We start from the raw sequence: 27,447 nt of genomic DNA, 5'->3' as shown, positions 1-27,447 counted from the left end.
ACTGAAAATCTGTGGAAGTTGGAAATACGGCGTTGTTATTCTCTAGAATTGAAGCTAAAAGTTTAGGTGACCTGGCTTAAGGGAAGGATGGCAGAGGTGGGAAATAAACCCCAGGAAGCCAAAGGGGTCTGATGGGGCTGCAGGTCCCAGTGCTGGCAGGTGAGTCAGAGACATGCATTACCTTAACTGAGAGATCTTTCTTGGCTTTATTTTATTTTTAGATCCTTACTCTAGCACAGAGTAGTAGTTTTGGCCAGCAGTGACTTCCTCCACACAGCGTGTTCCTCTCAGCACTGTGTACACAGGGGATTGGCTCGAAGAATTAATGCTAATCTTCCTTTTCTTATTTAAATTTGTCCTATTACTGTGCTGTGTTAACAGAAGACATCCCTATTCCACCTTCACAGACGGTGAAATCCTTTCTTGTGTTATGTTTAAAGCTCAGGGCGGGCTCCTGGGAATATCCAATTTTGCTGTGTCATGAAAATGCTGTTTTCATTATGTCTGTATTACAGTTTCATTTTGTGGTTTTGTTTTGCCAGCATGGGACATTGTACAGATCTAATCATGGATGTGCTTAAACAGATGATCTCACACTCCGTAAAATATTAATGCATCCCTGGCCGTAAATGAAAACAACCTAATTTTAAAATAAAAAGATTAGAGAATGTCTTTGAGGTTGGCAAATGTCCACTGGGGATTACAATTAATTTTAATGTAATTTTCTTCTTTCAGGGGAAAAAGGCGGTGCTTTACCTTGTGTGTATTTCCTATTTTTATTTTTTTCCAAGTCAGTATTGATGGGGTGGGGTGAATTGTTTGAAAAAGATACTCTGAGAGCATCTACAATCATGTAGCCTATGGCTGAGTAAACATAGGGTAATTTAGAGGAAAAAAGAGAAGTACCAAATCAGAATAAAAAGTATGCAATGCTTCTGGATGTCATGTACCCACAGGACATGAGGTGTGGGCAGGTGTGTGTGAGGGAGCAGGAAAAGTGAGGAAGGAGGTGTGGGAGTAAATGGGTGATGAGAGGGAAGGTGGAAATGGGACACAGAGGTTGACAGCATGTTGTGAGCTGCAGGGGACCCACCAGGATCATCAAGTCCAACTCTTGTGTAAATGGCCAGTTATGGGTGTTGAACCCACCACCCTGGGGATCTCGGCCTGTGGAAGTTCTGTCACTTTGGCTTCCCTGGAGATGGAATGATTCCCTAAAATGCGTGGTTTGATATGGTTGTGTTTGAGGGTCCCAGGATGAGTGAAGAGATGAGAATGTTGACTCCATGTTTCAGAAGGCTGGTTTATTGTATTATGATATTATATTATATTAAAATGCTATACTAAAACTATACTAAAAGAATAGAGAGAAGGCTAGAAAGAAACAGCAAGGAATGAATAACAAAAGCTCATGACTCTCAAGAGTCTGACTCAGCTGCATCTTTCATTGGTTATTAAGTAGAAACAACTCACAGGAACCAATCAAAGATGCACCTGTTGGTAAACAATGTCCAGACCACACTCCACAGCCATCAGATAGTTAATTGTTTACATGTCTTTTCTGAGGCTTCTCAGCTAGAATAAGAGAAAAATCCTAGCAAAGGATTTTTCATAAAATATCATGGCGACAGCCTGACCCAGTCATGCTCTGAAAGCCCTCAGTAAGTGTTTCTCCTGTGTGTTCCCGGCCCAGGTTCGAGCTGATGCGCATGTGCTGGCAGTACAACCCGAAAATGAGACCCTCCTTCCTGGAAATCATCGGCAGCATCAAAGACGAGCTGGACCCAGCCTTCAAAGAGGTCTCCTTCTTCTACAGTGAGGAGAACAAGCCTCCGGACACAGAGGAGCTTGACCTGGAGACTGAGAACATGGAGAGCATTCCTTTAGACCCCTCCTCCACCCTGCAACCCAGTGACAAGCACTCAGGACACAAGGCCGAGAACGGCCCGGGCGTGGTGGTGCTGCGGGCCAGCTTCGAGGAGCGGCAGCCGTACGCGCACATGAACGGCGGCCGCAAGAACGAGAGGGCGCTGCCGCTGCCCCAGTCCTCGGCCTGCTGATCCTCACGGAAACACACACACACACACAGGCATTGGGGGAAGAAAGAAAGAAAATCACAATATATTCAAAAGCCTACTGTACCTCAGTGGATCTTCAGAACTGCCATAGCTGCACTTGGGAGAACCCTTTTTTCAGTAAACAAGTTACCGTCTTTTTCTTTTTTTTTTTTTCAATATGCAAGCAGATGTTTGTTTCAGTCAAGGACTCCAGTAATGGGGCACACAGTTGGCCTTTTAAAACTCTTAAATGTTAACACTTAATAGCAACAGAAAACTTGAGATCTGATGTCTCTCCTCTCTCTTCTTTCTCTTTCTTTCTGTCTCTCTTTTTGCTTCATAATGGGAAACATATCTGCGTGCAAGTTCAACCGTACAGCACTTTTATCAGATCAAAGATATTGCAGGCCAGGTGGTTCCCGGTACCCCTGCAAGCACCTGCCTAACACTGTAGGTCTTTATAAAAAAACACAAACAAAAAAAAACCACAAAGAAACAAAAAAAACCACACACAAAAAAAACCCTAAACTAAAAAAGACTGGATTTTTAATGTTGCTCTTTAATCTTTTTAGGAACATGTAAAAGAATAAAAAAGGGCCATCATTCGTCCAAGGCTGTTACCATTTTCAACGCTGCCAAATTTTGCCAAAAAAATGAACTCTTTGTTTTTTGTTTTTGTTTGTTTTTTTGCTTTCTTTTTTGTTTTTTTGTAGTCATGGAAGGAGCACAGTAATCAACTGCTCTGTTCAAAACAGATCCTGACCAATGTTCTATTCAGTCATGCACTGGTATTTAAAAAAAAAATTAAAAAAAGTCAAATTGTCTAGATCTTTTTTCAAAACTGGACAGAATGTGATTTTTATTTCTTTTTTCTTGTGATGGAGAAGATAAAAGGGATGGGGTAAAGAACCAGCCCTCCCTCCACCCCTGTTCCCATCCCAGTGAATTCTGGACAAAACTGGCAGTGGTGAGCTAAACAAACACGTGCATTTCGTACAAAAAAAGTCAACCGCCCGCCAAAAATGAGTTATGAAAACCTGAAAATAAGCGGCCGAGATCTCCATCGTTGCAGCCTGCCTTCCTTCCCAGGCTTGCAAGGAAAAAACACCTAGAAACATAAATTGGAGAAGACAAAAAAAAGCAGTAACCGGATTCAAGTATACGATGCTTTGTTGACCTTTTCTCTTTATTATTAAGACTTCTCGAAGGGTCTTGCAGTTCTATGTTAGACCATGGATCATTTGCATACACATTGTCTTTTGTGTCACTTTTATAACTTTCTTACGGTTCAGATACTCATCTATATGTCTGTACAGAAAAAAGCTGCTATTTTTTTTGTTCTTTATCTTTGTGGATTTAATCTATGAAAACCTTCAGGTCTGCCCTCCTTCCCTTCCCTTCCACTTCAACAAATTTTCTTATGCTTTGTACTATAGTGTGTAACTTTTACTTCCTCCTTCCCAGTAACTGATACCTTTCATATGATTTGCCATGAACTGTTTAATGCCTTTTTATAAATACATTTCCTCCTTTTTTTTTTAATTTTTTTTTTAATTTTATTTTCCTTCCCATTAGTTGTTTTACAACATCTTGGCTGTGTGGGCTACAGGGCTTTGGAGGGGGACAAGGAGAAAGAAGGGACACCCCGCACAGGAACACTCTGGCAGTGCTGTGGTGTGGTGTTTTTAAGCCCCTGTTTTCCTTCCTTCCCACTAACCTCTGCCCAGACAGCACAGAGTCTCTTACAGTGCAAGGCGTGATACAAACTCAGGTCAGAAACAAAAGGTTAACTATTTAGTACATCCTTGTTCAGTGTTTATATTCATTGTTGTGCAAGGGTCCTACCCCTCCTGCCCTCCCCGCTTGTTCACACATCCACCCGCCCATCCCCACACAGACACACACACTCATGTATTCTTTTTAAATTATTAGTTGGGTACAACAGCAGACACCAGGCTTTTGGGTCACTGATCCTTAAAAAGATTCTTTTAACCCTTCCACCCTGTGAACAAGAGCTGTGCCAGGTGCAGCTGGCGATGCCAGGCATTCCTAAGGTGGCCATGGATCACCTGGCTCCAGCCAGCCCCAGCCTTTCCCTTCCTGATGGGGAAGCCCTCCTGGAGGGAGCCCTCGTGGAGGGCACCTGGGCTGCACTTCCAGCCCTGGTGAAGAAAACCACCCCCAACCAAAGGGAAGCTGTTTCCGTGGGGCTGGTGGGAAGCTGGGAGCTGGGGCCGGCTTGGCTGGCAAACAGTGAACTGTTGGCAGCTATGGAAACCTGTACAAGTCCAAGCTTGTGGCTTAAATCACAGACCAAACCTCAGAACAAAAGAAGACGAGTGAGCTTGTTTGTTCAGTTGCAGAAGCCTTGGTGAGAGGGGAAGGAGGGGCCGTCAGGAAGTCGACACCCAAGGAGTCGCAGCAGTTGCTCATCTTACCTTAGTTCCAGTCTAGGCCTTTGTTTAGCACTGATCCAACCAAACGATGGCAGGAAGAGGTGGTTCTGGGATGGAAATGTTCAAATCTTTTGAGTAAGAACAATGAGTAAAAATATACTGATTGCTAGTTTTGACTGGAGATTTTTAAAAGTTTGTAGTGCTTTTTGCTTGTGTAGTTTAGATCCCATTATCTTCTCTTGCCTCTGTCCCATAGTTATTTTTCCCTTTTGAAAATGAAAAAGACAAAAAAGTTAATTAAGAAGGTATTCTATGTAGGATTTTTTATTTATTTTTGTGATATCAGTTTAAATCACTGTAGAGATGCCCCATAACGAATTTAAATACTGAGATAAGGGTTTTAGAGTATGACAGGGGGACAGTTTTTTGATTTTTTTTTTTTCAAACATTTATCTACCTCACTCTTATTTTTTTATATGTGTGTATATAAAAAAAATACATCTCACATTTCTCAGCAGCCAATAAATGCCGTTGATACTGGTAACCTCTCACTCCATATACCACATGCTCTAGGTTCTGGAGGGGAACAGTCACTGCCTGTCACAGAGGGTCACCTCAGAATATTTGCTTCAATTCCAAGGGGTTTCTCCCATTTCTTAAAATTTGTTGTTGTGAGGAGAAATCCAAGAGTTGTCTGACTTAGGGTGACCATTCTTTAAGGAAACACAGAGGCTTTTTAATGTGCTGTCACAGCAGCCCTTGGGTCAGCAGCAATATGCTGTATTTGGATGAGTGGAAATGCAGCTGGCCTGATGTGGGAACTCCAAATTGTGAGTATTTCATGAAATCTGTTATGGAATTCAAATGTTTACAATGTTGAAAGGTCCAGAAGAAATACTAAAGGGAATGTTCTTTCCGTCTGTCCTGTAGAATGGACTAAGTCATTCCTGCAAGTTCTTGCTCAGATGTGACAAGCATCAAAAAGATACTTGGCTGAATCAGATCCCAAAAATAAATTGGCTCATATGGGAGGGCATTGCTTTCTTGACCAAAACCTGTCACTGGCTGCTACATCAAATTTACAGCTTTGGTCTTTGCTGCTTCTGTTTGATGAGAGCACTGATTTTTTTTCTAAATTTTTTTTTCAAAACTAACATTGAATTGATTTCTTTTAATGTGCCAGTAAAAAGTCAGTTCCCCTTTCTTCCCCTGTTTATATGCATTGTAACTGTGGATTCTGATGGACCAGCCATCAAATTTTAACTGCCCTCTGACAGCGTGTAACTGGTTTACAAGCACACAGGACTAACACGAGCTTGCCATCAGCTTGCTGTATAATGTTTCCTTTTTTCCAGCTCTGGCAGCTGTTCGTGCAGGTGTTGGTTGTGGTATCTGCGTAATGTGGTGCTTGGCTACTTGGAGTTGTACCCGGCCTCTTGGATACACAGTGCTGTGGTTAACTACTACAGTTTGTCTTTGGAGGGAGCTTTTCTCCCTAGTCCTGAGAAGCCAGCAAAATTGGAAGTTTTCACTATATTCGTTTGGTTTTCCGTGTTTGATGTTCAAGTGACCTTTGGGTGCAGTGGCTGTTCCCCTCCCTTGCACATATTGATTACCACAACTGGAGATCCTCAGATCTTTCAGCTGGCTAGGAGGGTTTTGTTAAAACTGTCCGAGTTTCTGGTTTGTAGAATTGTATGTAGGTGGTTTTACAATGCATTAGGAAGAAACACTAATGACGTAGCATCACAAGAAGCATTTCAAAAAGCACTTCAGTAGAAGACAGCCACGAGGCCTCGTGTCCGTGTGTGATGGCAGTCAGCTCTCCTGGACCAAACCACCTTCATGATACCATTGCATTCTGTGTTTGCAATTCAAGCTTAATTCCTTTTTTGTTCTGTTTGTTTCCATAGCTTTTTTTGTTGTGTTTTGTGCATTTTGAATAGCTTTATTCACATGGGTTTTTCATGCAGACTTCCCTTGGACAGTAAATCGAGTTGTTTGTGCATGTGAACAACTGAGAATTAATGTTGGCTTGATAGAGTCATAATATGGTTTGTAATGTTGTTCTTCCCTGAGACCACTGGCTTGTCTGGTATGGAAAATTTATTTAGAACTTCAGCTATGTTTGAATAAAGTTAAAGTAATCCAGTTTGTTTATAAATTAAACACAAAAGCCCACCCAGCCCTGAAAACCAGCACGTTGAGGAACGGCAGCAGGATGTTCCGATGCGGTGGGATAACGAGCCGGCGTCGCCGAGGGGAGCAGGCGGCTGGGACTGCAGGGCTCGGCTCTGGGGCTCTCCTGAGTGGCACTGCAGGGTGCCCTGGCAGAGGAGGTGGTTTGGTTGCAGGGAACACGATTGCTGTGCAGACGCAGCCGTGGCACTAAATCAGGTGCTCCTTGGTGGGATGATAAACCAGAGGCGGCAGCCGAGCACGGTGCGAGGTGTGGAGCCACCCTGTGTGATGCCCCTGCTCCTCCCAGCTGGTGCCAAGTGCTCTGTGGTTCCAGGTGCACTGATGCTCCTCTTGGTCTCTTAAAACAAAGGAAAGAAAGCCCAGTTTGCCCAGGATGACTGGTGAGCAGAGGGTGCTGCTGTCAGGCCCTCTGAGAACTGCTGAGGGGTGTTGGGTTCAATCTGAGTCGAAGTGAACAACACTCCTATTGTTGGTGTAACTCCATACATATATATCTATATATACATATATATATCTGCATATGTATATCTATAATATAGATATATATCTATTTAAACCCTTTTCATTCCATTAGTACAAGTAACACTTGTTTCCTGTTATTCTTATTTTGTTTGTCAACCGTGTATTCAATCACTGGGCTGAACAACAGTGGAGGAAGGTGCAAGGGATCCACTCCTTACTAACCAGTGATAAAGCCAGATATTGCAACTTAACCCATGAGTAGATGTGCAGACAAGGATTGAAGAGTGATGTGTAGAAACAGCACAAGTGGCCAGGGGTGCTGAAGATACAGAACTCAAGTAGACAGGAGGGCTTCGAAGGACACCTTGGTTCAGAAGTGGTTGCTCAGAGGTGCTGAACAGCCTCTGACATGGAGCAGCTGGGTCAGTCAGCACGGAGGAGTTTGTGGGGAGACACCTGACAACAAAGGATGCAGCAGTGGGGATTTACAGAGACGCAGGGTTTGGCAGAAGTTTGAGGTAGTATCCTGAGCTTAATCTGTGGCACAGCGTCAGCGCTCAGGTGTCCCAATTCTGATTGTTGGTACTTGTAAATGAACCTCTGGATTTGGCAGCTGGAGCAGTAAATTCCTTACCAGGAGTGTGACAGTGCTTGGTCATCGGCCTGTACGGATTGGTCTCGCCTACAGTCGGCCTGTTCTGCAAGTACCTTAGGACTTCACTAGTTTGTGTGTGTGCATTTGCGTGTGTGCTCATATATATTTTTTTGGGTATGCGTTCTGTTGATTAGTAACCATTAATTAGCATTTTCAATAGGGCTTTAAGTCCAGTAGATTACGGGTAGTCAGTTGACGAAGATCTGGTTTACAAGAACTAACTAAATGTTTCATTGCGTTTTGTAAGTACATAGAATAATTTTATAAAATGTTTGTAGTTTATAAATGCCTAAAATATAATTTAAGGGCACTTTTCTGTGTCCGTGTGTGGGTGTGTCTGTCTGTGATCAGTTTTTCCATGGTACCAGTTACTAGTTAGCTTTACAATATGCCAAAAAGGAATCGCTGACTTGTCCAATTCATGGCTTGTCCCTCTCCCCCGTCCCGCCCAAGCTTTGTGACCCAGTATACAGCGAGTGAGTAAAGGAGGTGGGAAAATGTTCTGTATCTTCAGTATCCTGGTCTTCCAGAGCCCTCTGGTTGGGGTGGGATCCTCTTTCCTGGTCATTTCACTTTGCTGTCTAGGGCAGTTGCCTTCATGGATGCCAGGAGCCTCACTGGTCAGGGAAGCAGAGCGGGGTTTGCTGCTCCCCAGCTCCCGGGGCCGCTGGCGCCTGCGCCTCGGGGGCATGTGAAGGATGCCACTGCGTAAGGGAAAGAGGGAAGGTGGTTTTGGTAATTGCTATTGAAGAATTCTTTGCAAATTTCTTATCACTTTAAATGCTTGTGTGCAGCCTCTAAAGCTGTTGAGCACCATTGGAAGCTTTGTTGAAATGAGCAAGGGAGGGTCCCTATTTATTGTTATTTAAAAATCTCAAAGATCCAACCTCTGCTGTGGACAGGGATGCCTTTCTCTTCTTCTGTTTTCTGAACCAGTGAGGTTTGAGATGAAAGGATTGGCCAGAGTTTGTCTACCTCTGGGACAAAAAACGAGAAAGTGCTAAGGAATGGATGCAGTTGCAAATACATTTTCCAATTTTTCTTGTTTAAATTTTTTTAAGAGAAAATTAAACAATAACATGGCCAATTTATTACATAAAAAGACTTGCTGTGTATAAATTATTCCTAAAGAAATTCCTGTGTTTATATTAAAATGAATCAGTAGATTAAAAAAATTTCAAAATGTTTTTGTATATTCTGTTGTAAGAATTTATTCCTGTTATTGCGATATACTCGGGATTCTTTACATTATGAAAAGAAGAAACTTTGTCTATTTTGAATGGCTGAAGCTAAGGCTCCTTTAGTTTCTCTTACTCTGCTTTTTTCTAGTAGTTTCAGTACTACATGATTTAAGTTAAATAAAAGAATTCTGTATGCATTTGTTTGTTTCTGATTTTGTTGCTCCTTATGCAAACCGAGTACAGGTTGGAAAACTCAGAGCAAAGCTGCTCTGGTCTTCCTCTGCCCTTTCTGGCTGCATCTAATTGAGCTACTCTTAATAGGAGTCAGTGCCATTGTTTGGTTGAAATCAAAAGCATTTTCATCCAGAGACACCGAGCTTTTGGATCCTTCATGGCTGAGATTTGAGCAGTTTTGCACGAGGCGGTTCCTGTGAATAAGGTGAGCATTGTTAGTTATTTATTTACCTGCAGAGCAATCCCCATGTGAGGCATTCAGCCAGCCAGTACCTGGTTTTCAGCTTTCTGTAACACTGGAAAGGACAGTGGCCAGAAAGCCAGCATTATCTTGGCATTCCCAGTTCCTCAGACTCTTGGCACCAACGTGTTGACTAAAACAAGCTCAGTGATGGCCTGAAGCCCCAGCAGCTGCCTGTGCTGTTGCATTTGTCTCTTGTCCTTTTCACTGATGATGCTTGAGGAACAGGCTTTTGTTTCTCTCAGGAAATCCCAGGTGTCCAGATTGAGCTGCTGCTGTGCTGTTCCTGACTGATTTCATCTTGTCCCTGTGTCCTGGCAGCAGGATTTCAGAGGAGAGTGTGGACATTCCCTGTGTGCTGAAGGGCAGTGCTCTGACCCTCTGTGGTCCCAGCACATCTGTATGGAGCTGCTTGAGATGGGGAAGAGTCTGCTCCCATGTTTTACAGTTTTTACACCATGTTTGGTGCCTGTTCTGTAGGTAACCTCACGTGCCCTAATCCTCACCACAGTGCTTCAGGATTGCCTCTCTTGGGACAGGTTATCTTTGGATTTGCCTTTGGGCTGTGCTCTGTGGAAGGACTAAGGGGTTTTCCCTTGGGACAGGCACCGAGAATCTGGGGACAGTGGCTGTTCTGGGTTGAAACTCAAGTTACCAGCAGCATCATAGATCCTGCTGGTTTCCAGTTTTCTGTGCTCTCTGAAGTCGCTCTAGCTCAGAGCCCGTTGCTGGTGTGGAAAGCAGCATCTACAGCAGGTCAGTAAGAGAGAACTGTAAAACTTCACACACCAGAATCTCCAAGCGTGTTTTGGTTTCTCCCGTACCCAGATTTTTTGTGGGCTGAACCTTGGACTCAGGGGCTGAAGGGGATCTCTGTTACTTCCATCCTCTGCTGAGTCCTTACAGCTGTGAGATCCATCTGGGGTCAGCAAATCTTTATTGATGACTTTCTAACCAACAGAACCAGGATTAAGCATCTAAAATGTTTTCAATCCAGTATCACAATTTCTGAAATCTGAACAACTTTATTGTTAGCAATATGAACAACCAATCATTTTGCTTTTTTCCCCTCAAGCCTTTTCTATGAGATGCAAATGGTTGGTTGAGTTTGCAAAGAAATTTCACTGAAAATAATGTGGGCTATAAAATCCTTTGTATGGGGGTTTTAAATAATCTTTAAATCTGCTTCATTTCAGAGGTAAGGAATTGCATTCTAAGAAATGATCATTTTTTCCTTCTGTGATCCATCTCTCTTTGTTCCCCACACTGTTCTAACATTGCTAAGATAATGGTCTGTAATGCTTTTCCTAGAAATTCTGCTGTTACCGACTCAGATAATGGAGGGACATGGATGAAAGCAGCTCTTCCATTGCCATAATACAGAGAAGTGTAGTAGGTGTAATCACAGATGTACCTGCAATATTAAGAACAAAACAAAACCAGAAACCTGAATTTAGGCTCAGTAAACCTTGTTTAATTTAAATATTCTAAGTAGCCAAACCAGATCTGGTTTATTAAATTATTAAGAACATATTTGCTTAGTGAATAAAGGAAATGCTGAAATAAACCAAGTTTGAGAAACAAATGTTGCTTATCTGATGGTTTGGTTTCTCAGACACCCACCCACAAAGAACTTTAAATAAAAAAATATCACAAGACAGGCATTCTTGTGGGGTGGGAAAGGTAACACACCCTGCTGGAAATTACAACCATGTAACACAGTTTTTGTCTAAGTCATAAAATCTCCCTGTCTGAAGGGATTTTTCTGGTCATTCCACCTTTTAAAATTCAGGTGCAAATCTTGAATTTAAGGGCCAATATTAGCTGATTTTTATTTAAAATAAAAATTACTGGTTTGTTTTCCTTTCCAGTGAAGGCTAGCATAGTAGAAAATTGCTTCAGTGCTACTGGAATACATAATGAGATCACAGGCCTGGTTCTAACAGTACCTGTAATTGCTATTCTTCAGTGTATCTGTTTACATTTTGTATCCCTCCCAGTTGAGAAAAATAGATTAAAATCTGCTACAAGTCTGTATTGCTTTCAGACTCTCTTAATAGCTGAGGTTTACTGGAGTTGCTCATCACAGGGTGTGCTATGTTGAAACTTGTTTCTTTTGGAATTTAAAAATCTATGGAAAAATATCTACTGGCTGTAGCTTTTCATGAAGGCTGCTTTACATAAAATTTAAAATCATTCCAGTTTCATACTTGTGCCCCTCTGAGGAGTCTGCTTTGGAGTGATTTTGTTTGGAGGAGAGCTCCTGAATGAGCAGATTGAGTTGTTTCTGTGAGCCCCTGATTCGCGACATTTACCTTCCCGCGTCTCTGGAGAGGATGATATCAATCCCTTCCACTGAGATGTTTTTCCAGAGAGTCTTCATATTAATTGTAGATTCAATCTTTTCTGGGCCACCTAGCACGCAGCAGGCACCTTCTGGGTGAAAACCACCAGCATCCCTCTCCTGGTAGCCTTTGTTCTTCCCACACTGCTCCAGGATGATGAGCGCTGCGGTGGACGAAGCCAGCCCAACATGAACTGTAAGCTGGTTTTTCCCACCAGGGTGAATAATAGCAGATTAAAAATGAGCCCTGCTTTTTGAAAACATGTGATGCAAAAGGTCCAAGGGAGTCTTGCTCATGTCTAAAGAAAACTTTGATAAGGTTATAAATGAGAACCAAATTAGGCCGCAGTTTTTGTTGTGTCTAGTCAGGACTGCAGAGCAGCAGTACCTTTTTTTGCAGTTTATGGTAGATATTTTCCTTTCCTTTGTTCAGCATGAGTTATGCTGTTTAACTGGCACGGGGTTAAACCAGCATGCTAATTAGTGTGTGCACTGAATTTCAGCTTGGAACCTTGATCACAGTTTCAATAGTCACTTCCCAGAGTTGTTTGATGTTTTGCAATACTCTCTTGGAGATTTTTTTCATTGTATTCAGGGAAGGGGAGGAGGTTGTTTAACTTCATCGTTACCCACCAGTGGCTGAAGCGTTGTCCATATCTTGCAGACTTGCTCCTTTGCTTTTTGGTAAACCACTGGCAGCTGCATGATCTGGAGATCAATGTTTTCACCAAGGCCTCTCTTGGACAGCTCCTGTGTTTACAAAAAAGCCACCAAGGACTTGAAGGAGCATTGGATTTCTGACTGTGATAAAGAAACTGGGCTGATTCAACTGAGGAAACACCTGAAAGAGCTACACCCTTAGCCCGTGGTTCCTGAACATTGGTCTGCAATGAGATTTGTTTTGTGGTTGCTCCCTCTCTTTTAACTGGAAGAGACTAAAATGTGCTAAACAGTTTCCTAATGTCACGTCTGTCCGTGTGGAGCCATTGTTGTGTTTTCCAAGGAGATGCTCAGTCTCCAGTGGGTGGGAGGGGTTATTGCTTTGGGATTGGTCCCTGGAGAACCATGAGGCAGTGTCTCTCAGAAAAGCTCCACCCTTGAAAGCATCTAAACAGGCTTTGCTGTAGGTAAGAGCTGTTTCTCTGAAAGATCTGGTAGAAAAACTGCACTGCCAAGAGACAAAACCAAGGAGAATTCACCTTAAGCATGACATTTTCACTCCAGGGGCACGAGATCTGCTGGCTTGACCAGGTTCTGGTAAGATGTGCTGAAGGTCGCTGTCAACACGAGGAAGTCACATTTAGAATGAGTTTAATTTATTTTTTGTTCTAGTAAAAGGAAATGTCACTGAGCTGTTACTTCTCTGTCAATTATGTACAGTTGAATTTCCACAGAGGACCAATTGTCCTGAAGAAAAAATTATGCCCAGAACTGAGGTAAATGGAACAAGGGCACCCTTCAAAGCAGCAGGTTGGCCAGGTGGCTGGAAGATGGTCTGGAGAAGAAATGTCACATGGAAGTGACTTGAAATGATTTTGTCAGTGGAACAGGGCTAACAAACCAGGCCTAGGCCTCAGCAGAAGGTAAGCAGCTGCAGAGGCAGGATGCAAAAGGAATTCATCAGAGGTGGGAAGCTTTGTCCCAGAAAATAGAATGGTGGTTGAAAACCCCTGTTCCATTTGAGTAAACCACTACCAAAAGATGATATAGGATAGGTTTTTAAGCAGGCACAGGCAAAAGTGGAGGTGTCTGATTAGCCCAGGAGACCTGTAACTGTATTCAGTGTCATCATCTTCTCAGGGTTTTGATTCTCACTCAGGATACCCATGTGGATGAGGCCCACAGCTCTGGGAAATTTGCCCTTCCACACTTGCTTCCTATATAAACTGTTCCAATTTTCTTGTCAGCGGAAGCATTGATTAGCTGTGCTCAATAAACTATTTGACACAAGCAAGGAAACAATGCCTGCAGGGAAGTAAACACATTTGGAGAACAGTGCCAGCCTTTTTTCCTGTGGGCGCTGACAGTCTTTGAGAGCCCATTGCATCATCTCGCTGAAGAATGCTGTACTGTGCCTGAGCCTCCACACAAGAAAACCCCAGCTGGTTCACAATTAGCATTTTCTTTTCCAAAGCATTTTTAATTTTTACATCTAATGAGAGTCTTTCTTTCAAACTGTAAGGCTTAGAGGACTCGACTACCCCTAACTTTGGTGCAGAACATGGAGACCCAAAGCCAACTGTAATGCTGTTCTCCTCTCGTGCTCTCTGGGTCGAGACATCCAGTTGTCATGGCAGAAACACACAGAAATACTTTTGTGCAGGACAAAACTGAAGCTGGCCAATAGCAAATGGCTGAGAATTTGTGTCAAAGGAAGATGGTTGTCTGTGTCCTAAGCAATTTCAGCGTGTTGTCAATAATGTGTATTACTGTGTATAACAGTCCCAGCCATGGGTTTACACCCTGTTAGACCAGATGTGTAAACACAGAGTAAAGTAAAAAAAGGCTTTTCCTTGTCTCGGCCTTAACCAGAACCAATTCTGCATTTAAGGTGGGAGACTGAAGATGGAGGGTTAGAGGAGGGTAACTGCACCTGGAAACCAGAGCTCACACTGGTGAGTGAATTCAGTAAACAAATGCCTGTCTTTTGTAGTTGAAACAGGAAAGGAAATTTTAAAGGAGGGGAAGAGTTTTGGAGGGTTGTTTTGTGGGAAGAGTGGTTCAAAAGAAAACATGAAGATTCTTTCTTGGGAGATTCTTCCAGGAGGGAGAAGAAATCCAGCATTATCAGCTGCTGACCTTGAGCTGTTGTGAGTTGTGGTCCACTGGTGTTCTGGTGCAAAGAGAAGTGATTTGTACAGCACTGCGCTCAGGTTTGCACTGGAAACTCTGTGCGTTGGAAATAGCTTGAACTTCTAGAAAACTCTGGAAAACATCACTGATTTTGCCTGAGTTCTCCCTGATTTGGGTTGCTGGGAAGGTGGTTGCATGTGTTAATTTTGTGAACTGCTCGTGCTGGTGCAGAAAGGAAACCAGAAGGTTTCAGTTGCCCCAGCCAGACTGCAAAACATTGCAAACAAAGGTGTTTTGTGTGGCTGGTTAGTGGGGGTTTTGTTTATGTGTTGGGTTTGGATTTTTGGTTGTTTTAAGTTGTTGGGTTTTTTTCTAAACCTGTAGATACCTTCTTAAAACTTCAGGGATGTAAGAAAGTTCCAACACAGAAACGAAGGCACGAAATAGCAATGTCTTAGTTTCACAGATGATGAAACTAAAGCAGAGAGGGAGAGAGACAGATTAAATGACAGATTTCCAAAGACCACATGGTCAGTGGCAGGATGAAAAACTGTGCTGGGAGACCTGATCCTCATCTCCTGATAGCAGACATAGTTCCCAGAAGCAGTTGGAAATGTGACCTGTTCTTTGCACTAACAGTTTAATTACTATGAATGTTGTCAGTCAGCTTATATTTGTGCCCTATTAACTGGGGACTCTGACCTTGATGGTGCAGTGCCCTGATAGGTCATTTTGCTGCAAAGCTGCAGACAGGACTTTCTGGAGGAGACGCAGCAACAGGGTTGGATCAAGGGTTATTGGGTGGGACCATTAATCTGTAGCATGGAATAAATAAATCAGGAGATCTGGGATTCTGAAGGTCCCATGTGGTGCTGCACTATATTGTGTTAACTCTTTGGTTTGTCAACAAATGCAGAGTAAACACCTGGTGGTGTTTTCCTTTCATGAGAATGTCCTGCACTTCCAGAGTTAAAAGTGTTGCTGGCAGAGCTTTCGTGAATGTTTTAGGAGGGTATTTCAGGTGAATGAAGTTATGAGAACCATGAAGAACTTAGTGAGACAGGTTTCTAAAAGATAAGCTGTCTTTCTAGTGCTAGACATGCTGGGCCAGGTGATGCTGTCTGTAAGAGCCCTGAAGCTTTTCTCCATGACCTTGAATTGACAGGTTTATCTGTGCTTTTGGGTCCATTTGATCCCCTTTTCCCTGAACACTCAAGGTGTACCTGCTGAGGAACAAAAGCTCCATGGATGAAGAATGCAATAATGATGAATGCCATGTGTGAGAGTCTTCGTCATGAGAATTTAGGTCCATGCAAAAACAATGAGGTATTCCTCACATTCTTGGAAAATTACATCTTCATATCCTTAAAGAGGAAATTCAGGACAAATACCCTTTGCAAACCAGTAAATATAGAGATTTGTAGAGTTTTACTCACATTTATCATTGGATTCCTGAGGAATTCAAGGGAAATTGGCTTATTCACCAAAAAGGCAGTAGTAGTACATAGTTAATTTGTAAGAGAAATAGTATTTTTCTGCATGCCCAGTGAGGATATAGAAGGGATGTAGCAATTGGAATGGGCTGTGCTCATTGGATCAATCCTGATCCTCCTTACCACAAGAAGTGGTTCAGGGGCAGAGCTGATCCCATCAGCAGCATCTTGTGGAGGAGCTGAAGGAAGCAGTGAGTAAGAGCAAGTATTGCTCAGAGAAGGGCAGCCATGGTTCTTTGGACAAGGATCCATTTCAAGAGCGTGGAGAGTGAGGCTATGCTTTGGAATTAGGACTCTGGAACTGTTAAATGTATTTTTACAGGATTTCAGAAGCTTTTGGTATGAGGACCCTTCTGGGATGTGAACTTCTAAGACTGTGTGAATCAGTATTACATCATCACTGAGGGTGCTATCCAGGCTTTTGATAAGCACCTCCTGCATTTTGGGGTAGTAATGAGGATAGTTCTGGGTAATGCTACAAAGGCATTAAGCCTGACCAGTCATATTTAGCAGGTCTGTTCTGGCTGCTCAGCACGTTGCTCAGGATGAATCTGAGTGCACACTTGCGTGGTTCACAGCAAAGAGACTTGGCAGGAGGGTTTATGTCACTCCAGTGATCTATGCAGGTACCCCAAGCCAAGACAGGATTACTTCCAGATGTAACTACTAAATTTTGCTATCTTTAATATATGTGCATAAGCTTCCTGAAGATCATAGGGCTACTCCCATGAATGAGGCCAATGGAACAATACTACGAGATTGCTATTTAGTGTGGAGAAGCCCATCAAAATTCAAAGTGCTTCCAGATTTGCAGCAAATTTCTCTGAATTGCCTGAATTAACCACCTTTGCCAGGGAGTAGGAAACCAAAGCAGCATCCCCAGTCTGAATACAAATTAATTCCACATAGAGGGTGCCACATCAGAGTGAAATGGGTTTGCTCTCCTCCATGCACAAGGACTGACATCTGTTTTGCTAGGGAATGCTGTGGCCCTTGTTATGTAACTCCCTGGCATAGCCAGCTCGTGGCATTGTTACAGAAAACTCATCCCATCGGTGCGTTCTCGCTCGAGGCTGTTTTGCTTGCAGATAAAGAACATGCTCTATTTTCAGCCAGAAGAGGATGGTCTTGCACCCAAAATTAGAACCAATAGGAATCGGGAAATAATGAGCAAGAACACTGTCAACTGACAAATATTTGTGGTTTAGGGCACATGCAAAGTTGGAGTTAGGATAATTTACAGGTCTCCTGTCATGACTGGGGTGTGGAAAGGTATCACAGAAGTATTTTTGTTTCTTGTTAGCCTACAGGGATAACATCCCTCATTACTTGGAAGGGGCAATAGATTTATTCTACCAAACACCAAGCTGCACTCAGCATTCTTCACCCAATAAAGCTAGAATAGAAAAGATGTATGTTTTGGTGGAATTACTATAGCTTTGGTCTTTGGGAAAACATACTGGCTCTTTGTTTTTCAATCATCTTGGCTTGAGTGCACTTCATTCAGTAGCTGTCACCAAAATTTGCACTGTGGTTATAGTCCTGTAGAGCCATCACCTTTCTGTCACTATTAATACTTTCCTATAGCTGACTTTCTCATTTCAGCGTCCAAAAGCATTTAAAAAAATGTATGGATTTGTTTCAGTCTTCATAATAGAACACAATCCCCTTGGTTTGTTTTACATCTCCTATTTTCCATTTTACCAATATTAGTTGTCATTTCTTGTACATTTTGGACCAATGCTCCAATTTAATTTTGCTACTTTGACTGTTCCCCCACTAGTTTCAGATTTCATTGTGTAACCTCCTTTCTACCTTGGGATTGCTAAAAACTTATGTGGAAGATCCTCTCACAATAACTCTGTTCATAGGTACCTTATGAGAGTAACTGAACTCCAGGAAAGGCTGCTGTCTGTGACAGGGAGAATGAATCAGTTGATGCTGAAAGCCAGGTATCCAAACCATGTCTTTGTATCCCCCAGCTAAATTTGTTCTACTACACAAATTTAGGAAACAAGCAGGAATTTTCAAGACTGTATCTGAGACTTGTTATTTCCAGTCGAGGTGTATGGAGGAAAAAAACCCCTCTGAACGACCTTGTTTTCAATTTAACTGTAGAATTCAGTGTCATTTGAAAGTGGAAGCCAAAGCTGAAATGTAAATTCACACTTAGAGCTGGCACAGTTTAGGTTCTGTGTTCCCAAAGCAGGCAGTGAGAACTCAATAGACCACACCTGTGTGAGAAGGAAATCACCTCACAAAGGATAAAATTAACTGTAGTAGGTGATGGTTTACTGCAGACAGACATAACCTGTGGCACATGCAATAGTTGTAGAGAGGGCACTATGAATAAAAATAAATTTTTAAAATAAAGAATAATATTTTAAAGTGCTTAAAGGGCACTAAAAATAATGCAAGTAAAATAATATTTCACTGCATCATCCTCTTTGTTCCATGTTAGGTGTCTGCTCCATAAGGCACAACTCTGTTTAATGAGTCATGAAAAGGGAATGGAAAGCCTAAAACCAGTTTGTGTTGGGATGTCTGAAAAATAAAATGCCTCCCTCCTTTTTTTTTTTTTTATTATTTTATTTTAAATGCCTACCTTCACTGCTTCCCAGCTGGAATTAACCAGGTATTGTCTGAAGGGACCAAAACCTGAAAAGAAAGAAAGGTGGTTTTAACCTGTGCTTACTCTACCATTGCAGATTAGGTGCTGATGTGTGCACACACATATTTGATCTTTATCTTCCTATTTTTGGTTATGGAGGTTGAGTTTTTAGATGGGATTTAGCTTTTATAACTCTTAAGGGAATGGTATTTTCAATTTGTGTATTCACTGATAAAAGAACTAATCCTGCAATCTCCATTCATGTCAAGGCTTTCTTATGAGAGAGCCTTAACTGGAGCTGGTTAAATGTACCTCCAATAGGACAGATCATGTAAATGATGATTTTGGGTCATCATCCACAAAAATAGCACTACTAAAAGTTATGTTATTAAATACTCCCAGGTCACAGTTAATGTATCCTTCTTATTGTTAAAGCTCATGAAGATATGAAAATGTATTTAATGAAAATGTTTGAAAGAGTAAAATTTATTTAATCCGTGATTTATTTTAATAGCAAGTAATGAAAATTTACAGTTTTCTATCTGGTAAAATGTGGGTTTTTGTGATGCTGGGAAAAATGTCTTCACTTTTTCCCCCAGAAAAAGAGAGGAGAAAAGGGGAAAGAACACTTTGACTCCAAAGTATTACATTCAATTTTATGCATCTTTATTTGTGAAAGGATTTTTTTTTTAATAAAAAGGGAAAAGAACTAATTTTGAGCAGATGGGCATTTTGTCATTAAAAAGTTTGAAGGAAAACTCCCACTATCTTTATTAATCTCAATTAATGTTCTCAATCCAGAGTGTTGCTAAGTCCTAGATACTGGGTGTCAGGAAAATGAGTTTGTGAAATGGTTTTAATGCTATAACTCTTAAATATTTAAAATCCTTAAATGGACAAGTAAATACTTGACAGCAGATGATTGCCATTTTGCACAGTGAAAACTACTTGTATGTAGAGACAATTAAGCCTAAATGCAGGCTTGTGACAGCTTAATTAGTGCTAGACTTTATGCATTTCTTAATTTGTTAATATTTATTTCATAACTGCTCCATCTTTTCTCTTTAATGTTATGAAAAGCTTATATTTTTGACAATATTTTCTCCAGGTTTGAGTTTCTCCTGTGGTGAGGGAACAAAGAAAATGGTGCTCATTTCATATTTCCAGGAAACACAAAACCCCATTATTCCCACTCTGCTTTGAGAGGAAAATTTGGGTGGCACCTGCTCCATTTTGGAGCTGTAGTTGTACAATTTTCTGTACCTGTGTGTGCAGAACTACAGAATTATAGTAAAGTTATTACGTAGATCACAATGAAACACTTGTGTCAGTGGTGGCCCTAAGAAACTACTGCTTAGGATGAAATTGCTATGAAAAATAACGAAATGTATGAGAGTTTTACTGCAATACCTACAGCAATGTGGAGAGGTAACTGGCTGAATGTTACTGGGCTCCATGTAATAAACTGGGCTCCCTGCCAGCAGGTTTATATTCTGAGCAGGTGAAAATGTGACAGAGACATGCTGTGATAATCTCTGTAGTAGATTAAAGATGCACGTGTGTCTTAACTAGTCTAAAGCTTTTTGACCAAGGAGATTTCTGGACATAAATGGTGATCAAAAGGGAGGAAAAAACTAACAGGGTGCTAAGAAGTGTTCCCAACAAGGGTATGTGCCATAAATATCATAGGAGAGAGAACCAGACTGTCAGCCTTTTAGGAGGTTAGCAAATACCTCTTGCCCTCTCCTGCACTCCCATGCAGCTCATCTGCAGTTATGGCTGGAGCAAGCCAGACTAGTTCTGCCCATCTTGCAGCTATTAAAAAAAAAAAAAGAGAAGTGTTTAATTGAAAACAGCAAGATGCAAATCTCTTTGATGTAGCTTCACCCTCGTTCCTATATCCTCAGATGACCTGCAGTGGAAAATTATCCAGCAACTCACATGTCAAGATATGTGTAATGATTGCCCTCAGATGAGCCAGTGGCAACAAGAGGAACAGCGAGCAGCAGCATTCCTCAGGAGCTTTAACCTTTTACAGCTCAGCCCTCTCTGAGCTGCTGGTTCTGCCGCTGTGATGCTGCACTAGTTGGAGCCAGCAAGAGAAACTCCAAATTTGGTCCCTTGTGCTGCATGTTCAGACATGTTCCTTTGGTATATTTAAATGGGATGGTTTAGTTTAGCAGTGATGAGGCAGCATCTCCTGTTTAAAACGCCCTTACCTTGCCATGAAACTGAGCCCCTGAAGGTTGCCATGTGCTGCTCTAATTCTGGACACTGACTGTATGACATTGTGATGCAACCTGGTTTTCTTGCTTCAGAGCTTCTTTTGGGTAAGCTTTATCTAATAGTAGCCCACACTGCCTTGAGCTATGTGGTTTGGATCAGAGAGAATGTCAACAAAGATTAAAACATGGAGAGAATGAACAACAAACCAAACTGGATGGCAGTGAAGAGGGCAGACTGCAGTCTGTTTCCTCTGACATGCATCTGATTTTTCTTAGGAAGGCACAGCAAGTTATTTTCCATTTGGAAATGTTAGTATGACCATTTGCTACTCTTTTTCCCTCCAGGAAACTGTTTATGACAAAGATCAAGCATGCGTGCATACTATCTCTGGCTCAAAGAATGAAATACAAATCTTACCAGTCACCACCACAGTGTTGGAATTTGAATCCATGATATCTATGCTCCAGAAGGTGGAATCTTCTTGTCTTTCAGTGCCAAACAGTATTATAACCCAGGTACCTGTGGCAAACTTCATTTGGGGCACCTTTTTTCTTCCAACTGTGATGAGTCTGGCTTCACATGACAGGGATGATTTGTGACTCATGTAACTTTTAAAGCAAAAATGATTACGTCTCTATTAAAGATAGAAGTCTGACTGGCTGACTGGGACTGCCCCAAACTCTTTCCTCTCCCGGGCATGGAGTATTTAGGAAGAAGAGAAAAAGCTTAAGGAACTTCCTGCAAAATATCCAGCAATATTTTTCATCACTTGTTTATGTGCAAGTAAACAGAAAATTAATTGAATCAGTTTGATTATATCTCTGTGGGTTCCTGTTTTTAGCAGTTGTAACTCACTTTAATGGTGAGGAATGACAACTACAAAAACTTATCTGTCCATTTCCACCGTTCTTGGATTTCTTCTTAGTAACTTAAGCTCAGGGGTAACTTTGCTGTTCTTCTTCACAGCACTTATCTGATTTACTACTCTCGATCTTTATCTCAGGCTTGTTATGAAAGAGTCCAAGCACTGTACACTTTTCAAACCAAACACCAACAGGAAAATGTGTGTATTTGCTAACCCAAAACATTTACTCGGTAATACCCTTTAACAGGCAACATGTTAGAAAATCTCACTCCAACTTGTAAGGTCAGAGGAACTCTAGAAGCTGGGTTATAGCTTGCTGAAACTGGTGAGTTTAATAGCTGGTCTGTCTTCATTAAAGTGGAGCCTGAGAGCCAATGGGGGGGGCCTGAAATCAAAACATATGCACATTGTCACTGCCCAAAACAAAAGCATATGCAAGTTCTCTTGGGAATTATAACTATGTGGGCAGAGGGTTTCACTGGGTCTTGTTTTGAGTAGGAAGTGTGTGTGTGTGTGTGTGAGAGAGGGAGAGGGAGGGGAGAAATAAGCTAAGAATAGAAAGCCACTATATTATCTCAAGAGAGCTGGTAATTGTGAGACCTTAGGGGAAAAAAGAGAAAAATCTCTGAAGAAATCCCTTGGGTTGGGTGGTGGCTGAATGAGGTTTGGAGCCATGACCTGTGTCTGTCATTTAAATCGTCCTGTGCTGAGACACAAAAAGATGCGTGGATTCTCTTTATTTAAAAGACTCCGATTCCACCATCCATTTCTTCCCCTAACACAACATGCAGAATTAACTTTTGCTGGCTGCTGGGGCTGAAGGAGCTTCCAATACAGGAAACAGAGCTTTCTGCAGCTTTAAATAAAGCAGAATCTGCCGCTGGCAGCACTGAATCACTTTTAAAATCCTACAGTCCTTCATACTCCTATGTCAATCAAGATTTTTATCCATTAATTTTTATGCTTGACCAGTCATTAAAACACTTCCTGTGATTCTGAACAGTCTTCTCATAGTTATTTTTGATTAGTGCTGTTTTGTTTTGGGATTTTTTAGAAAAAAATCTAAGTACAGGGTGGTCTAATGAACAAAGAATTTGTAACGAATAAGGTAAGATTTAAAGTCTTAATTAATTTCCAAGTGAGACTTTCTATTTTCTTTGGGACATGAGAGCTGCTTTATACATATATATATATGAAGGGTATTACTTGAACGCTGTAAAATATTAGGTATTTCATGAGATATTCTTCCAGAGGGGAGATGTAAGTCTATTAGTTCCATGCACTCTGTAACATCTGATATGATCTTTTTGGAATGTAGTACTAGTTTTTAAAGTTTTTACAGCTGGCAAAAGGGAGTAGAAAAGAAATAGAGAGTAGCAAAGATTAATTCACTAAGCCTTTATGAAGAAGCTAATAGAAATTTGTAGGGGGGGGGGAAGTACTGTCTTGAATAGTTAAGTTAGTCCCTTTTCTTGAGCAGATGTTTGTTGAATTGGAAGTCAAGATTCTGAGACCTGATTCTGATTCAGTGTTGGTAAATGCTTGTGCAAGTGTGGGAGGAATGCTAGTGAAATTTGACAGAGACCACTGAAATTAACTTTTGCACTGATTTAATTGGTTGCTCATATTCCCAAGCATTGTGTGCAAGGTAGTATACTTGGAGGAATAATCATTTATTGCAGCTGTGCAACACAGTTAAAAAGAAATTGAAATATTCGAATTAGGCCTTACTCAGAAATTATTCAGAAATGAAATAAAACCTTTTCTTTCCTCTAACATTTCTTCCGTTGAAGTTGAAGCCACCCTTGATGATTGTAGCTTTAATATTAGCACTCCCATGGGTATCTGTGCCCAAAACAATGGATTTGAGGGTCACTGGATATTTGAGGTCTGTGCAAGTTAATCACCCCATCCATAATTAAGAACCCAAGCCCTTGCTATTTGAAGGCAAGTCACAGACACAGCTGACTCAGCTAACTCTGGGTGTTTTTCTTCTTGCTGTACGGATGTGATTGGCACAGCACTCATCTTGAGGTAGAGAAGAAATGGAAGCAACTCAACTATGAAAATCCTGGTTATCACCTTGAATATTTTTCTCCACATTTGTCTGATGCTTTCAAAAACTGTTTGAACTGCTGCTGAGTAAGAGAAAAATATATTTTCTGCAAATGCATTCTGACCACACTGCAGAGCTGGCAGCACACTGCTTGAGTAGCTTTTTAGTAGATGGGGAGAAGAACAGAATATGGCTCTTCATTTAGAACCAGCTCTTTAATTTTTATCTCTTTTATTATTACTTATATATATTTCTTTTATTTCTTGTTATTGGCAGGCACTGACCAGTGTTTTAAACTGTGAAGTGGAAGTGTTCAATACATTCCAATTTTTATCTCAGCTGTTCAACACTTAATGAGAGGAGGGAGAAATCAAGCTGTTATGCTATTTAACACTAAACTATAATGGGACTTTAAATAGAAATTCCAGGATCTAAAACTCCGTATTTGTTTTCCATTCTAATAAAAATAAATGGTCCTCAGGAAAGACTGAAGCTGGTCTTTATGTAGATAGAGGTGTCACAAAAAGAGAGGACACAAACATTTCAGTGTAAAGCTCACTGTTCCCTGTGGAATGAGGCCTCTTCTACAACAAAATCCATAGAAATGGTAAATTGAAAAATATAATGGCAGTTTCACTCAGGGTTTTTTTGGCAGAGACACCTTCCACTATCCCAGGTTGCTCCAAACTCCATCCAACCTGTCCCTGAACACTTCCAAGACTGGGGCAACCACAGATTCTCTGGGCAAGCTGTGCCAGGGTCTGGTGTTGGACAGGAATTATCATGTGTTTTGTGTTGTTTGATTATTTATTTCAGTTCTTCAGCAATTGAATCCATTGGAATATACCTACGTTTATGGGGAAAATTGCAACTGAATATGAGTTGAATATAGCCAAGCTGCTGAGTGCTGTTATTATATCAGTTCTGGTCTTCTTGTAGTATTAGCAAAGCTAATGGCTATGTATGGACAGGTTTTTAAATTTAATTTTTTGTTTATAATAGGGAGAAAGGACTTAGCAGGGCACATGCAACCCATGATCAACAGGTTGCTTTTTTCATTTACCAGCACAGAGACTCTGCAAGCAGGATACACACAATTTAATTAACTATTTATCAGCTAATATGTAAAATAACTACAACTAACAGATTGCTGGGCTGAACAGTAACATGTTTACCACTGCTGATAAGAAAATGGATGAGTTTTAGCTGGCCAGGAAGTTTCTAATAGATTGGGGAAAGTTAGTCTCTGACATTTATTGGTGTGGGCTGATCCTCACCATTAGAATTATCATCACGTTTTCTGGATTTTGATGGGTTTTTTTTCTTCTTTAGTATATTTTCTCTTTAATCTTTACCATTGTCATCCCACCAACAGCACTTGGATGGTTTCAGCTTCTTGTCTTTCCTGCTGCACCAAAGCAGACCTTGGAGCACAGCAGTGCCCAGCCTCTGGGCTGTGGGTGACACTGACAAAGCTTCAAGGGATCACGAGCATGGGCTGAAATCCTCTGAGGGTCTCTGAGGTGCAGTGATGTGACATCTGCTCTTTGGAGTGCCAGGTATGGCCTGAAACCGCTTTGTCCTGTACAGGAAAAAAAAAAAAAATTAAATTATTCTACTGTGTGTTTTAAAGCATTAGAAAGGAGAAGCAATGCTGAGGGGTTTTGGCTGCTGACAGGCAATGGAGTCCCTGTTGAGTAAGGTCTCCAGGTCACAGCAGCGTGCTGGATGCTCAAAGTGCAAAGGTGAGTTTATTTCTTTGCAAACCTACTGTTATTTCCATATATCTTAGACCTCTATGACTTTGATACTTGTATCTGCTATTTTAAATATAATTGAGTGACCTACTATGGGCGTATTAAGGCTGCCTTGAGTCACATCCTGAATTCTACTTTTAATTTTGACAACTGTGTATTGTTTTTAGCCCCTGTACCTCAGTTTTACTGTTTGTGGTAATGAACAGCAGGCAGCTGCTCAGGTTTTCCGAAAGCCTCTTTCAGATCAACAGCGGTCACTGCAGAATGCTATAAAAATGTTACTTTTCTACTTATTTTTCCCCTCGTAAGGCTTCTGCCTTAACACAAACTGGCGCTAGGTTTGAGGTTTTTAATTCTGTGCCTTTCAAAGAAATAATTTGGCATTTTTGTCGGAGTGTCGTGAGTTCAGATGCAGCGGGGGCCGGCCCTCTCCCACGGCCGTGCCTCGATGGCGGGGGCTGTGGGCATTCCCCGGGGCTGAGGGCATTCCCGAGCCCGCGGGCATTCCCGAGCCCGCAGCCCTCCTCGCCAGCCTCCCCTCGCCTCTCCGGGCACGGCCCCGCTGCTCCCCGCCCTGCTCTGCCCCCTCAGCCCCACCGCGGCCCGGCCCGCCCTCGGGGCTGCCCGCGCCGCCCCGCAGGAAGTGATGGCGGCCGAGGGAGGAGGAAGAGCGGCCGCGGGTAAGAGCGAGCAGGCGGCTCGGGGTGGCCGCGGGCGGCCGAGACGCCGCGAAACACTCGGGGCTTTGCAGGGAAGCTCTGCCCGCTGCCTGCGGCCGGGCCCCGCTGGGGCCGGGCCCCTCATGGCCCCTCATGGCCGCGCTCCCGGCAGCGCCTGGCGCAGGCGGACAGCCCGAGCGCTGCGCACAGACACCCACAGCAGCTGCTGCAGGGTTTGTTTTCCCATTTCCCAGCGTCCAGGTGACTTTTCCAGGTGTTCGGCTAGTCCAAGCCTGCCCGCTGTGGTTCGGCAGGTGATGCTGGGGAGAGGATGATCCCCGAACTCCAGTTTGCAGTGTGTGTTTGGGGCCTCAGCACAGGTGGATGACTCAAGACTTCAGTAGATCTCAAGTACTCGGCCATTAAGGAGCATTGGGAACACTGCATAAAAATACCCATTTTCAAAGGTGCCATGGGCAGTTGTTTACTCAAACTGAACAAAAATTAGGGTTTAACAAAAGCATCAGGGTTTAACAGGGACAAAGGAGCAGTCAGTAAACACGTTTGTTCTTGACCGCACAAAAATAGTTGCACAGTTTTGGTGTTGAGATGTAAAAGGCTTTGTATACTGCAGAGTAGTGTACAAAGTATAGTATGCAAATATATTACTCTATACATATACTATATATTGCTCTTCCTTTTAAAAGTATTCATTAAAGCTTTTCTTTGCTATTGACGAGGTGACTAGAACAAGAAGCACATGGACATAGAGGGTGAACTTCTTCGTGAAAAAGCCACTCTCCCCTTGTCTCCTTCCAGCAGGGGTTGATTTGCTGGTATTTTTGTAGTGAGTGAAGAGCTGCTCTGCCCAGCAGAACTCAGCCCTTCAGCACCTGGTGGACTCACAGTGGTTTGAAATGAACAGACATTGTGTCAGTTCCAAATGGCCAAGCTCCCAGTGCTTGGTAAGGGACGTGATTTTAGCATAGGTGGATCTTCTGTACATGCTCCAGCATGGATTTCCAGAGGAGTCTGGCATGTGCAGTGTTCTGGGTTTGTGTTTGGCTAGGAGGACTTCCAACAATCTCTGTTCACACACTTGTTTGGGTAAGGGCCCATTGCATCACCTCAGTTAGCTTTTGCACTGCTTTCTCTCCTGCTCTGTTTTTATACTCTTTCTTAATTTGTCACGCTAGCAGGTAAATGGAGAGAAAG

At 42.1% G+C, this 27,447-nt stretch overlaps 3 protein-coding genes across 6 annotated transcripts in view; 2 read left to right on the top strand and 1 right to left on the bottom strand.

Annotated features, from left to right (window-relative positions):
- The window catches only part of IGF1R (insulin like growth factor 1 receptor), a 170,004-nt gene extending 160,854 nt beyond the window's left edge, over positions 1 to 9,150 (top strand). For both annotated transcript variants that reach the window (XM_064389059.1, XM_064389058.1), the window contains exon 21: positions 1,694 to 9,150. In XM_064389059.1, coding sequence (XP_064245129.1) covers positions 1,694 to 2,060 — 367 coding nt within the window. In that variant the 3' untranslated portion in view covers positions 2,061 to 9,150. The remainder of the gene's footprint in view (positions 1 to 1,693) is intronic.
- PGPEP1L (pyroglutamyl-peptidase I like) lies at positions 2,242 to 26,058 on the bottom strand. 2 transcript variants are annotated; one of them, XM_064389065.1, is made up of 7 exons: positions 25,750 to 26,058; positions 21,313 to 25,398; positions 20,403 to 20,484; positions 18,664 to 18,716; positions 12,406 to 12,522; positions 11,744 to 11,973; positions 2,242 to 10,842 (listed from the first exon to the last, which is right to left on the bottom strand). In XM_064389065.1, exons 3-7 carry the CDS (start codon positions 20,434 to 20,436, stop codon positions 10,653 to 10,655), a joined length of 624 nt encoding a protein of 207 aa, XP_064245135.1. In that variant the 5' UTR covers positions 20,437 to 20,484; positions 21,313 to 25,398; positions 25,750 to 26,058; the 3' UTR covers positions 2,242 to 10,652. The 2 variants fall into 2 exon arrangements, with proteins under 2 accessions (XP_064245135.1, XP_064245134.1); XM_064389064.1 differs by lacking the exon at positions 20,403 to 20,484 and having other exon boundaries at positions 25,493 to 26,058.
- Positions 26,059 to 26,215: 157 nt separating this feature from the next.
- Positions 26,216 to 27,447, top strand: part of LOC135280795 (protein FAM169B-like) — a 35,593-nt gene continuing 34,361 nt past the window's right edge. For both annotated transcript variants that reach the window (XM_064389063.1, XM_064389062.1), the window contains exon 1: positions 26,216 to 26,253. In XM_064389063.1, coding sequence (XP_064245133.1) covers positions 26,220 to 26,253 — 34 coding nt within the window. In that variant the 5' untranslated portion in view covers positions 26,216 to 26,219. The remainder of the gene's footprint in view (positions 26,254 to 27,447) is intronic.

The sequence above is a fragment of the Passer domesticus genome, chromosome 14 (assembly GCF_036417665.1).
Source record: "Passer domesticus isolate bPasDom1 chromosome 14, bPasDom1.hap1, whole genome shotgun sequence".
NCBI classification, from domain to species: domain Eukaryota; kingdom Metazoa; phylum Chordata; class Aves; order Passeriformes; family Passeridae; genus Passer; species Passer domesticus.
Note: the sequence above shows the minus strand (reverse complement) of the source record. Positions and strands in the feature narration are given on the sequence as shown.